At 28.6% G+C, this 13,835-nt stretch overlaps 2 protein-coding genes across 6 annotated transcripts in view; both read left to right on the forward strand.

The window, feature by feature from the left end:
• The window catches only part of LOC119669729 (NAD(+) hydrolase sarm1-like), a 37,430-nt gene extending 29,119 nt beyond the window's left edge, over positions 1-8,311 (forward strand). For 4 of the 5 annotated variants that reach the window (XM_038079736.1, XM_038079739.1, XM_038079738.1 and 1 more), the window contains 6 exons: positions 603-2,504; positions 2,577-2,756; positions 2,815-2,984; positions 3,118-3,296; positions 3,606-4,635; positions 8,147-8,311. In XM_038079736.1, the coding sequence (XP_037935664.1) occupies positions 603-2,504; positions 2,577-2,756; positions 2,815-2,984; positions 3,118-3,296; positions 3,606-4,635; positions 8,147-8,231 (3,546 nt within the window). In that variant the 3' untranslated portion in view covers positions 8,232-8,311. The remainder of the gene's footprint in view (positions 1-602; positions 2,505-2,576; positions 2,757-2,814; positions 2,985-3,117; positions 3,297-3,605; positions 4,636-8,146) is intronic. The other variant, XM_038079737.1, reaches the window with a different exon arrangement.
• A 2,167-nt stretch (positions 8,312-10,478) lies between these two features.
• On the forward strand, positions 10,479-11,923 carry LOC119669730 (NAD(+) hydrolase sarm1-like). Its single transcript, XM_038079741.1, has 7 exons — positions 10,479-10,549; positions 10,608-10,724; positions 10,778-10,966; positions 11,028-11,168; positions 11,232-11,393; positions 11,451-11,614; positions 11,671-11,923. The coding sequence occupies exons 1-7, from the start codon at positions 10,538-10,540 to the stop codon at positions 11,693-11,695; spliced, it is 810 nt and encodes a 269-aa protein (XP_037935669.1). The 5' UTR covers positions 10,479-10,537; the 3' UTR covers positions 11,696-11,923.
• The last annotated feature ends 1,912 nt before the right edge of the window (positions 11,924-13,835 follow it).

The raw sequence follows: 13,835 nt of genomic DNA on the forward strand, positions 1-13,835 counted from the left end.
AAACGATATCTAGCACCGTAACTCTAAGATATATTATATCCGAAATATGTAATAAGTAAATAATAAGTAATAGTTAACCAATACCTACTTTTCTTTTTATTAATACATTATAAACTGATTATGATCTTGATATATTTAAACATTGAAAATATTTTTCAAACAATGCAAATTTTCCGAAATGATATATAGAGTCCAACTTCTATAACTCGAATTATATAGAGTGCAATAGGGTTTAGAGAGCAAATTACATACAATTACAAAAAAATTCTTTAACTCGACGTCTCCATAAGTCGAACTTCTTTTTTACATAGTGGTACTTTATATGTATATAACAATTGTATAATGTTTATGTTATGTGTTATAAAAATAAATATATATATATATAATATTTATATTATATTTTATAAATTATGTATATTATATTTCTTTAGTATTCCTTTTTTTACTCTAATAGATTTTCAGTGTTATTTACTGCGAGCAGATTCTCACTATTTATGTAGCATTAAACATTTTTGTATATTAATAATATTATTTTTACCAAATTATAAATTATTAATTCAAAATGAAATATATTTAAAAAAAACTGATTTGTTTATTTTTAGGAAGCGCTCTCATTGCGCACGGGTGATATTACACAACAAGCCAGCAATAATGTTGCCGCCTCTAGTATTAAAGTTCAAAGTGACACCTTCTCCGCCGATAAGAAAGCAATTTCACAATCCCAACAATCACAAACAATGACTTCAAATGGCATCATTAGTCAAGAAAAGCACGTATCGTCAGCTTCGCAATCCAACTACACAATGTCACACAAAGGTGTATCCAGTTCGGGAAGCAGTATGATCTCTTCTTCTTCACAAATGTCAGCAACGAACGGCCAACTCATAAAGATAAGTGATCTCAAGTTAGATGATTTAACTTCACTAACATCAGCAAGCGATCCACGTGACGTGGAACAAGCCATTGTTAAGTATTCGAATGTGTTAAATTCATTTGTGACAACTCTGCAGGATGCGAAGAGCACATCAATGCAGCAGAACTATTTAGATAAAATTAATGAAGTAATGCGTAGTGCGTGGGCTGTTCCAACTCATGGGCATGAGTTGGGCTACAGTTTATGCAATTCACTTAGGAACAGTGGCGGTTTAGATATGTTAATGACAAATTGTGTGCAAAGTGATATGAAAATTCAATATTCATCTGCGAAGCTATTGGAACAATGTTTGACCACCGAGAATCGCACACATGTCGTAGATAATGGTTTGGATAAAGTTGTTAATGTTGCCTGCGTTTGCACAAAGAAATCAGACAAAGAACATTCACGCGTAGGCACAGGTATCTTAGAACACTTGTTCAAACACTCTGAAGTTACCTGTTCCGATGTCATTAAGCTGGGTGGTTTGGATGCTGTCTTATTTGAATGTCGTACAAGCGATGTTGAAACATTACGGCATTGCTCTAGCGCTTTGGCTAACTTGTCATTATATGGCGGTAAAGATAATCAAGAAGCAATGATCAATCGTAAAGTTCCCATGTGGCTCTTTCCTTTGGCGTTCCATAACGATGATAACATTAAATATTACGCCTGCCTTGCTATTGCCGTACTAGTCGCCAATAAAGAAATTGAAGCGGAGGTGTTGAAATCCGGTTGTCTGGACTTGGTTGAACCTTTCGTTACTACACATGATCCCTCCGAATTTGCTAAATCAAATTTAGCACATGCACATGGTCAGAGCAAACATTGGCTACAACGTCTTGTTCCTGTCCTCAGTTCAAATCGAGAAGAAGCACGTAATTTAGCCGCTTTTCATTTTTGCATGGAAGCTGGTATTAAGCGTGAACAAGGTAATACAGAAATCTTCCGTGAAATTGGCGCTATTGAAGCACTTAAGACTGTTGCAAGTTGTCCAAATGCGATAGCCTCAAAGTTTGCAGCCAAAGCTTTGCGCCTTATTGGCGAAACAGTACCACATAAACTGTCTCAACAGGTGCCACTATGGTCTGTTGAGGATGTACAGGAATGGGTGAAGCAAATTGGTTTCATGCAATACGTGAAACAATTTGAAGAATCCCAAGTTGATGGTGATCTCTTACTGCAATTAAACGATCACAATCTACGTGACGATATTGGTATTTCCAATGGAATATTGCTGAAGCGTTTCGAACGTGAATTACAAAATCTCAAACGTATGGCTGATTACTCTTCTAAGGATACGGCTAAGATGCACCACTTTCTATACGAAATTGGTCCCGAATATTGCACTTATACATATTCAATGCTAAATGCCGGCATAGATAGGATGTCTTTATCAAAGCTTAATGAGGATATGCTTATCGCTGAGTGCGGCATCAAAAATTCAATTCATAGACTGCGTATATTAAATGCCATTAAGAGTCTGGAAAACTCGCTTCCAAGTTCATCAGAGGAAAACATGGCAAAAACCTTGGACGTATTTGTCAGTTACAGAAGGTCAAATGGTTCTCAATTAGCCAGTTTACTAAAGGTATGTATATAGAAATTGATACATATATTTATAGACTTATATATTTATTGGTATTACCTTTATTCATATTAGGTACACTTGCAATTGCGAGGTTTCTCCGTCTTTATTGATGTTGAGCGCTTGGAAGCAGGCAAATTCGATAATGGACTTTTAAACAGTATTCGACAAGCGAAAAATTTCGTGTTAGTATTAACGCCAAACGCGCTAGAACGTTGTATGGAAGACGAAGAGGGCAAGGATTGGGTGCATAGAGTAAGTTAAACTTATTTAAAAATTAGTAGGAAGTGCTAATTTGTTTTGATTTTTAAAGGAAATTGTTGCCGCTCTAGAAGCCAATTGCAATATTATTCCAATAATCGATCAGCAATTTAAGTGGCCAGAACTAGAAAAGCTACCCGAAGATATGCGTAGTGTTTGTCATTTTAATGGTGTCACGTGGATACATGACTATCAGGATGCCTGCATAGAAAAACTCGAAAGGTGAAATAAATTAATATACTAATTAGCTAATGTAATTAATCTTGTAAGCTTTTATAATACTTTATTATTCTTGTTATATAGAAATATTAGCAGCTTTGATTTATTAACAATTAAATCTGTTTCTTTATTTTAGATTCATGCGCGGGGAGAAGAATATCGATCGGATAGTAGCAATGACTCCTGGCACTCCAGGTTCGGTGACGTATCAAAGGATGCATAGCAATGATTCAGATTACCAGAACAGTGGTGGTGGAAGTAGTGTTGTAGTGGGCGGTAGCGGCATTGTTGGAACAGCAAATGGCGGTGGACAAGGTGGGACACAAATAACAACACCAACTACAAATACGGGGCGATCAAGTATTGAATGACTAGATTGCACCCAAAATTGTTATGAAAATGATAAAAATTCTTCGAATATTAATAATAGTAGTTTATCTTCCTCTCCTCCTTATGCTACTTTCTCGAAAGTAACTAACTTAAATCATTTAAATTCTAAATTATTAAGAGAAAACAAAAAACAATTTCGTAGTCGTAGTAAACTTACTCATACAAATACAAATACACATACAAATACAAATTTTAATAATAATATTAATTTAATTAATACTAATCACAAACTAGCAGCTAATCGCCAGGCAAATAGATATCGGCAATCATCATCACCGATTAGACGTATAGGTGGCGGAGATACTTTAAGTGGCAGTGGAATCTTAAGTGCAACTGGTGGTAGTGGAAGTCAGCTAAGCATTTTTGGTCATGGTAACTCCAAGCGTAATATTATTTCTCCGTATAGGACACAGCAACCAAAGGCGCTGCCAATAGGTGGTTCAATGCAGAATGTGGCACCATTTGCCTATCGGCCACCGAGACGTAGTTCTGCAACAGGAGTTGTAAACAAAAACGTGCAGGCAGGAAACTATCGATCACATAGCGTAGATGAGTTGCTCGATAGCAACGAAGCAATGACAACAGATCAGCGCATTGCAGCAGCTGCAGCTTTAGTAGCAGCGGGTAGTATTGCTCTAACTAATGCCAGTTCGACATGTACCTTACAACCAAGCGAAGATTATAATTGTTCATTGAGCTCACTGTCAGAACTAAAAGAACCTGAAGTTGTAGCAAGGCGAGAAAAATCTACATTAAATTTACCTGCAAATACACAACATCGTAAATCCCGCAGTCTCGATCATTTCATTGATGAGCAAACACTTTCAGCGTTAGTAGCACCAAATGCTCCAACTGAAGGTACACAAAGTATGCAAAATCTTGCTACACCAGCAACACCTGACTTAAGCCGTGGTACGCGAACAACCCAACCATTGCCACCACAACGTGTTGCAAAATCCACAACTCCTGAACGAAACTCCATGCGGCAAAATACTGCAATAACAAGACAAAGCCCAGATGGCATCAGTTCAACTGAAGACGAACGAGAAGACTCACAATCATGCAGTAATATTAATTCTAATACAAAAAACCAAACAAGAGCTGCGGCGCATGTGCATCGCGGCAGTCAAAATGGCATTAAGCCGCCTTCCAACTCCTCCTCCAATTCTGTGACTTTGGCAGCAAACAACAATAACACCAACAATGCAAATAACAAAACAATTTTAAATCGAACTTTAAAAAAAGTTCGATCGCTCATCAAAAAGTAAGCACCAATAAATAGAAATAAAAAAATATTGTTATGTATGAAGAATCAAATGACTTAATCCTTATAGCTTCCACTCTATAACTTTTTCACATCCACATGGTGAACGTTCCATATTGCTATTATTATATTTTTAACTTATATTTTACATGAACAATACATGCATTCGTAATTATTCACCATACTGTCAAGCATAGACACAAACCATTTTCCATACAGTAAATTATTGCTTAAGAACACGAAGAAGAAGTGTTGTGTATTTAAAATGAAACAAATATGGTTACTCAGCAAAAGTAACAATTTAAAAAAAAATTATTACGATTAAATCAACAATTTGTTGTAGTATTAAAAGCAGTGCCTTAAAAAAGTAAAGTGCCTAAAAATCAAAGCATTTTAAATACAGAACACTCTATTCACACATTCTACTCAAAGGAATAATTGCATTAGACATTATTTGCAAGAATCTCATATATAAATTTCATTGCTGCTTTCTAAAATGTATTCATTAAATTGATCTATTAAGAGCTACATTTATATACTATATCCAATTAAATTGTTGTTTGCGCTTCATAACTTTTCGAACAGTTGCTGCTTATCAAGGTGTTGGTGATATTGCTGCTTCATATACTTCTCTACTATTTTAAAGAACTATGTAATTAAGATCAAACAGCTTTACATACTAACACATTGCCCAACTGCTAAAAAAATCATAATAACTTCCAAATAACAATTTCAAAAAATAACCGTTACTCGTTTTTGCTACACTGAGCGAAACAATCAACATGACAATGCGCGCAGCCTGATTAAATCAAGAAAAATCGTTCGTTCATTAACAAAATCTATTTGCCTTGTGATTAGTTGAAAGTTGATTAATTGAATTTTATATTTCGAAACTAAGTTTAATTTAAATAATAGTTTTCTACCTACGAAAAACGACTGCTTTTTAAAATTATTTCAAATAAATTGCTAACACATTTATTGAAAATTAGTTTATATAAAAATTTTTAAATAAAACTAACACGATTTTATTTAATTTGTACCGTCCACAAATTAGCAACAAAAATTGAATTAGTAAAAATTTTAAAGCAATTCCAAAATTTACAAATAAAAAAAAACAATATTACTTTTGATATAACAATTTTAATAATTGTAAATTTTAAATATATTAAAATAAATATATTCATTTTAAGTGATATTTTTACAATTTCCTAAACTAACAAATTGCTGTAATATATTATTTTGTGCAAATTAATTTTATTTACATAGAATTTGTTAAGTAAAATAAAATGAATAAATAAAAATAAAATATTGGCTTAAAAATAAAAAAAAAACAAATAAATTCCAATTATTTATTTTGAAAAAAGAAATTAGAACCATTTCGCTTCGAAAAAGTTGGGATGTGAAATGTTTGAAGAAAGGGTTGCTTGTTCTACAAATAGTAAAATTAATTGTTTAATTGTTTGTTTTGTAACAGTTTCAATTGTGTCGTATTTTTTTATTTTGCATGTTACGTTTATATTTTTAATAATATAATAGCTCTTACTAAAAAATATGTACGTATAACAAAAAAAAACACATGTATCTAGCATAGAACTGTTATATATTATAGACATTTATAACACTAACATTTTATCTATTCATTACCAAAATATACTACAGTAAAGCATTATGTGAAAAACTAGAACTATTAGCTATATTAGATTTTATGCCAGCAAGAAGCTAATGTAGTAGGTATTGTATTAATAAAATTATTGAATAAATTTAAATCAGATATTTTCCACCTATTTAATTAAGTGAACGTTTCAAATTAACAAATATCGAATTTATATTTAAAACTTTTGTAGAAGTTTATACAAAAATTTATACAATCGATTCATTAATTTATAATTTAGTCTCAGTTATTGATAAAAACATACAACTGTTGTATAGGTTCTTTAGGATAATAATTTTAATAATTTAATTTTAATTTGTTTTACAGATAAAATATTTAAGAGTTTATATAAAACTTTTTTAAACAATATAATTCACTGTAATTTATTATTTTGTTCTTTGCCTCTATTTTACCTTCTTGAAATTTTCAACATTTAAAATGTCTAATAACATTTGTCTTAAAGCAATTAAAGTAATAGATTATTCTTCTAAATAAACTTAACTAATTGAGATATATCTCAAGAAATAACAATCGCTACGTTCTATGTTTTAAAATGACCTAATATTAAGGTACAAATCTTATCTGCGGACCAAAAGGAGGTTGCTTATTTATGAGAGTAGCTAGACGGTCAACGAATATTGTAATAAAAACGTAAATGTACACCTTTTTTTTAAATATATTTTATTGTTATTACTGCAATAACAGTAAGAAAGGCTTATTTATTATAATCTATTGAAACACTAAGCTTTTTAGCTCGCAACGGATGAAATTTAAATTCCTCTTTATTGTTTTGCATCATTAATATCACTAAGCCGATTTTATAAGCCATACCAAAATTTTTTAATTGTGAAAATAAAAAAGTATATTTATAGTTTATATCTACATAAAAAAGCTATTTTATGGTTGTAGAATCTAATTTAAACAGTCTTACGACTATTCTTTATAATAGTGAGTATTTATAATTCTAGTTAGAACCCATATGTTATATTCTTATTCTTCTATCAGTGTCACTTAAGCGAATGTAATAATTTAGCTGAAATATTAATTAATTAATATAATTCTGATAATTAGGTGAAAAACAAATAATTGTACTGTTATTTCGTTCATTAATTTCATTATATAAGTTTATGGCTTCATTTAAAAACATTTAAATTAAAAAGTCATATATTTTACTACTTTTTTATTTATTTTTATTTTAATAGATTTTTTTACTTTTAAATAAATTTTTCATTTCTAATATTTAATTTATCTTTTCTTTTTCTTTCTTGTTTTGCTTTCTACACTTTATTCGTAGACCATAAATAAGTCTCATCTACTTGTGCCTCCATAAATGCCTGAAAGAAATCGTGAATGTATCTCGCCCATATCTACTACGCTCATACATATATGTATTGTGTATATCGTTCCAAGTGCCAAGTAATCATAACTTTTCGAGACTATTTCCGATTTTGTAAGTGGAAAGAGGTTCGATGTACATTGTTCTACAGCACAAAAGCGCATGTTTATACTCAAATGGATTTGAGTATAGTTAAAATAGAAATAATCATTAACTTAAAATTAATGCTAAATTTAATATATAATATTAATGTCCTTTATTTATTATTATTATAATTTAAAAATAAATTTTTATAAATATGTTTGAATAATTAGTCAAAGTAATTAAATTTTGGCATGCATTTCGCATACATTTTATAATAAATATACTTTGTAAATGTTGTGTTTGTCATATACTATAGATCTTACATTGTAATATATGTAAGTCTGCTAATCATTTTATTATAATTTTAATTATTTTAATTTTTTAAGTTAAAAATTAAAATTAATTTATTTTTATGCACCTCATATAATTGCTCTACGAAGTAATGATATTGAAGACGACGAAATACCGGGGTTAATATTAACGAAAGCTACTGTACCAACATCCGGCCGAATGATTTTTTGGTAATAGATGCAATTACCAAATAGTAAATTATCTACTTCGAAATCAAACAAACACACTCTTCTACTAAACAAAAAAAAAAAAAATAAGCAAAAATTAGTTGTTTATTATTAAATAAGTGAAAGAGAAAAACTATTTAAAAGTTAATATATACGTGTCATAACTAATTTAAGCAAAAACGAATTAATTAAATTGGTAAAAACTCTACTTAGTGTGTTTTATTTTAGTTTTATAACTTTATAGTGAAGAAAGCAATTCAAATCTCTGATTATAAACTTATCTTTCGAAGTATTTAATATATATGTTAAATATATCTTAAGTATGTAATGATCTGCAATGGTAGTAACAACAATTCTTTTACATTTTGTTAATTATAATATTAAGTTTCTTTATCGAATTAACAATAATAACAACAATAAATTTTAAAGTTCGAATTAATAAAAACATATACAGATATATCGGATATGTATCACAAAAAAATACTTTTCTTACACTAAAACACTATTTATTTGAAGTATTGCAAATGTGTTAATTGTAAATATATTTTTAAAGTACTTTTCTACATTTTTATTTGTATTTTATTATTATAAGTATATCAAGTATTATGGGTATTCAGCAATCATTTAATCAAGATATCCAATCTTCATTTAGATCTACATATGTATTCATTACTACAATATATCTCAAAAACATTGCATCTAAATAGCTTGAGTAGTATTATTCATTATTCATGAATTCATTATTACAGTGTATCTCAAAACGTTTTGCCTAAATAGCTCTATTCTACAATTAGTTATTAGATATCTTTTAAATTGGTTTATAAATTCTTTTTGTACCTAGGATGATTCAGAAACTAAATTGGTTGAAGTTGAGTTTTTCGAAAAATTTTTTATCAATTTTGCTAAGGGCCAAGTTTTTCTTAATATTTTTTTCTAAAATATTGCACCGTTCCCTTGTATATAACCGTCATATAAAGGAAGATGACCAGTCTTTATTTAAGTGTATTTTAAGTGTGACAAAAACCAGCAAATTAGCTTAAAGTTGCTAATTTGTACACAAAACAACAACACTACTTTCTCTATCTAAGCACCTAGATGTGGAGTAGCCAAACATTTTAACGAATGCAAAAAAAAATCTTACCAAAGCAATAAGCGATTTATTGTGAACCTTTATGGTACATGGTTCATATTCCAGTAATCTGTCAGAATAATGTAAACAGAAATCCAACAAAATTAAAAGATTTCACAAATTTGAAAATTTTGGTAATGAAATATATAAAATTGTGGTAAATAAATATTTAAAATATATACACATAAATATATACATAAATTTTTGGGAGTACGTGAAGAAGTATAACTTAAAAGTAAGTTAAATTTTTTAAGTTATTACTTGCTAGCAAGTTAATTCTTATTCAAAAGGAAAGAAAATATCAAAATTTCCTGCATTTTAAACATAGATATTAGCACATTATTCAGTTTATTTTTTAATTTTAGCTTTATTATTTTTTTTATACAAAAATTAACTTGCTTGCATTATATGCAAGATATGCTCTTTACGAACATAACATTTCGGTTAGCGCTTATAGTAAGCAACTTGCTGTTTTTTGCCACATTTAAAAGCTGCCGAAAGCACCTTCTGTAAAAATATTCATATATAATAATCTTTATAGAAAAAATATTTTCATTATTAAACTACAGAAAATGAAAAATATATCAGTAATATTGAATATTATGCATTCAATGTGCAATTAATTGTAACCATTATTATTATTTGCTTAATTTGTATTTTAATATTTTTAATATCAAAATTAGAAAGTTGAATTTCAGAACTTTCAATTTTAATGTGCATATACATATTAGGGGTATTAAGGATGTCTGTGCATCGTTACATGTATAAAATTAATTGATTTTACGTCTAACAATATTAGACAATGTCAATATATTCTGTTTTTAACTTTTTCTTGACACTGTCAAAATTATGTATATTGAAACTGAGTTATATTTTACAAGTAAATAAATACGAAAACAAAAATTAGCGGTCCTAAATATTTTTAAAACTAATATGCACTAAATGTATTCAAGCTTATTTGAGTTTACAATGATGCACATTCAACGATGCACAGACATCCTAAACACCCCTATTATTAATAAAAAATTTCTGGTATCATACAATAATAAACTCTGTTATATATATTAAAATACATCACAACATAATTTTTATAACGACCCTGTTTAAATTTTTCATTCTTTGACAAAAAGCTGATTAAACGTCAAAAGCACTTCGTAATTTAAATTGCTGGCCTTAAATTAACAATGGAGCAACAGGTATAATTGCCTAGGTTTGTGTTTTACGTTTTAAATAATAATAAACAAATATTTTTAGTATACTTTATTGGAAATAAATAAATTATCTAATTATAAATTGGAGCCTGGTTCTGTTTATTTGATTGGTAAAAGTAATGAAAAAAAGTCTCAACAATGTATAACAATACATGACGAGGTGAGTAATAATTTCAAATTAATTCATTAGAATTACTTATGAGTCAATTTTAGTCTTTAGATATAAAGCATGCATTAATTGAAGTAAACATTGAAAGCGTTACTCTCATTGATCTACAAAGCACAAATGGTACATTTCTTAATGGACAAAAATTAAATCCGTTATGTAAAACAGTTATAGACACTACATCGTCGGTACAATTTGGTAATGTGGAAGCTAATTTAGTAATCCTAAAAATACAAGTAATTCTTAAGAATAATATATATGATTAAAAGCAAATTAAATGTTAATTATGTTTTGCAGGATAAAATCGACAATTCAACAAGAATACCGAATGAATGTTTGGCAGAGGCGAATGATTTAAATAAATTAATGGAGAAAACTAATGATGTTTTTGTTAGTTATACAAAATTCACTGACTTAACGTTAGCTAAATTTGTTAAAGTAAGTTAAATAAATAAATTTGTTTGTTATTTGGACATAAATTCAATAGTTTTTGTATTTTAGATGCAACTATATTTGCGTGGATTCTCTACCATTATAAGTAATGACGACGTAACTATATCCCCTGTAGAAACAATTAAAAGTATTAGTAAGTCAAAGTATTTCGTTTTAATCATCTCAACGATAGAGAATGAACAAGAAACTAATACTAAAAGAATTCAGGAGGTAAAATACTTAATATTTACACAAAAGAATTACTTTACATACAGCCTTTATTTATAGGAACTCATAGCTGCAAATCAAGCGAAATGTAAAATTATTCCTATAATAGATAAATGGTATCAAAAACCTGTAACTTCACTGAATAATGTACAAGAAATATGTAATTTAAATAAAATATATTGGGTACATGATTATGAAAATGCTTGCATGGAAAAAATTGAAAGGTAAAGAGCATTTATTAATATTTAATCTTAAATAACTTATTTTTAATTATTTTCAGATTGATGCGCGGAGAACTACTTTAGAAAGAAAATTCATAACAGTATTCAACCAAAATTGTGCAAACAGATTTTTTTTCTAGAAAAATCTCTATTAAGTCTTCAGAATTTTAAAATGTGTTCACTTGTTTTTAAATTTATTTATGTATATGTATTTATATAAAAAAACTAATTGCGAGTAACTAATCTTACCATTCAGAATGCAGTTGAGATTAAAAAAGAAACAACTATTTATTAGAAAACCAGTATTTTTAATCTAATTAACTACTGTAATACTCATTCAATAATTCAATATTTATGTGGCTGCATCCATATATATCCATATAATCTCTTATATTTATAATTTAAACAATTTTTAGATTAATATTTATGTATGAAACTGGTGCATTCAATGTATTTATTTATTTATTAATAATAGTTTTAAATATCAAAATAATAATAACTGCTCTCTGAATATATTAAACTGTTTTAGTTGAATAGAATGAGCTATTTTGAGTGAATTATATATTTTACTAAAAATATAGCCAAAATACAAAATACCTACATTTTGGTTTCTTTATAACATCAGTATGCTACCAGTCATAGAGAAAATTACTATATGTATAATGCTTGCTAAATTAAACGAAGTCACTATTAGGGTAAGAGTTTTCTGAGATGAACAATTGAATTTTAGAGCAAATCATTACACTGTCCGGCAATTTATTAAAGTAATTAAAGCGTTACACTCATTTGTACATCAAAGAAAGTCAAAAGGTCTAAAATTACTTCGTATTAAGAAAGCATTTTATAAAGTTTTGTAAGTGATACTGATAATTAAAAAGCGAACTCAACGTTTTCCACCCCCCAACTCATAAGGATACTTGGAAACTTTTTGATAAATCGAAATTTCCGAATAAAAATTTAGAATTATCATCCCATTAAAAAAAGATGAATGGCAGATCTTGTGTTATTTTCCGCTTTCTTCAATGCTTTATCTAATATATACAACTGACATTCCAACAATAAAGTCTAATGTGTAATCTTTGTACGCTGCTGGCACATGCTGTTTGTATTTTGGTGTAGGTGAAAATAAATTATCTTACTGCCAAAAGGGTATATTGATAATCTGGTCAAATACTTGCTGAAACAGATCAAATTCAATTATGATAAAATAAAAGTAATTCATAAAAGTCATCAGAATCAAAGGATGTTGGCAGTCAATATTGCAAAAACTGAGTACCACGAACTGAAATTTGCAAAAAACTGATGTAGATGCAACTAAAATTTCTAACGCTCAGCAGCTGCAGATTGTTAAATTAAAATAAATAAAATAGTTTTTAAATAAAAACTACAATTTAAATGATGTAGATTGCTGGGTTTTCTCAGTGCCGATCATATAAAATACAACCGGTGGAGGAAGCTAATATACTGGCTGTTAGGAACACCATCATTAAATTAGAGTTCACAAATCACCTCAATTTTGGACAATTAAAAATTTTTAAAACTGTTGTGGGTTTAATATTGTCTAAGACTAAGAATTTAATATCAAAATTAAAATTGTGGCATTTAACTGTCTTGTTATGTTCTATTCCTCATGGCTAAATCTACCAGAATCGTCGTCATCGCTACTTATTTTTTAAATTGTATTTAAGTTTACAACGATCTATCATTAGTTCAGTATAACTTTTTGTGTCTTGTCTGCTGCTTAAAAAAATTTTCACTATTACTACTTTAGAGTTGATTAAATTGTTTACTCGGCTTATGCCCTTTTGAATTCTCCAAAAGTCAGTGAAATTATTTTGGTCCCATGAGACAATTGTCTGCGCCTTATTTTAACCCCATTTAAGTAAGCACTTTGTGTTTTTTTATATGTACAGATTCCAGGTTAAAGCTATAGATTTCTTCCTAGATAAGTTAGGGAAAAGTTAGATTTCCAAAATCAATTTTAAGTTAACTACAAGTGCCAAACAAATTTTAAGCTTTTTGACTACGTGAGAAAATATAATAAATACATATGAATAATAATATAATACTATGTTTACATTTATAATTATCAAATATAATTAGCATACATTACGTGTACTAAAACACTTAGTATATTAATAAACAATGTTTTCATCTGGAAAACAAAAATTTTTTATTGAATTTATTTATTATTTTTATTAATTCAACAAAATCAGATTAAGAA

The sequence above is a fragment of the Teleopsis dalmanni genome, chromosome 1 (genome assembly GCF_002237135.1).
Source record: "Teleopsis dalmanni isolate 2A chromosome 1, ASM223713v2, whole genome shotgun sequence".
In the NCBI taxonomy this organism is placed as follows: domain Eukaryota; kingdom Metazoa; phylum Arthropoda; class Insecta; order Diptera; family Diopsidae; genus Teleopsis; species Teleopsis dalmanni.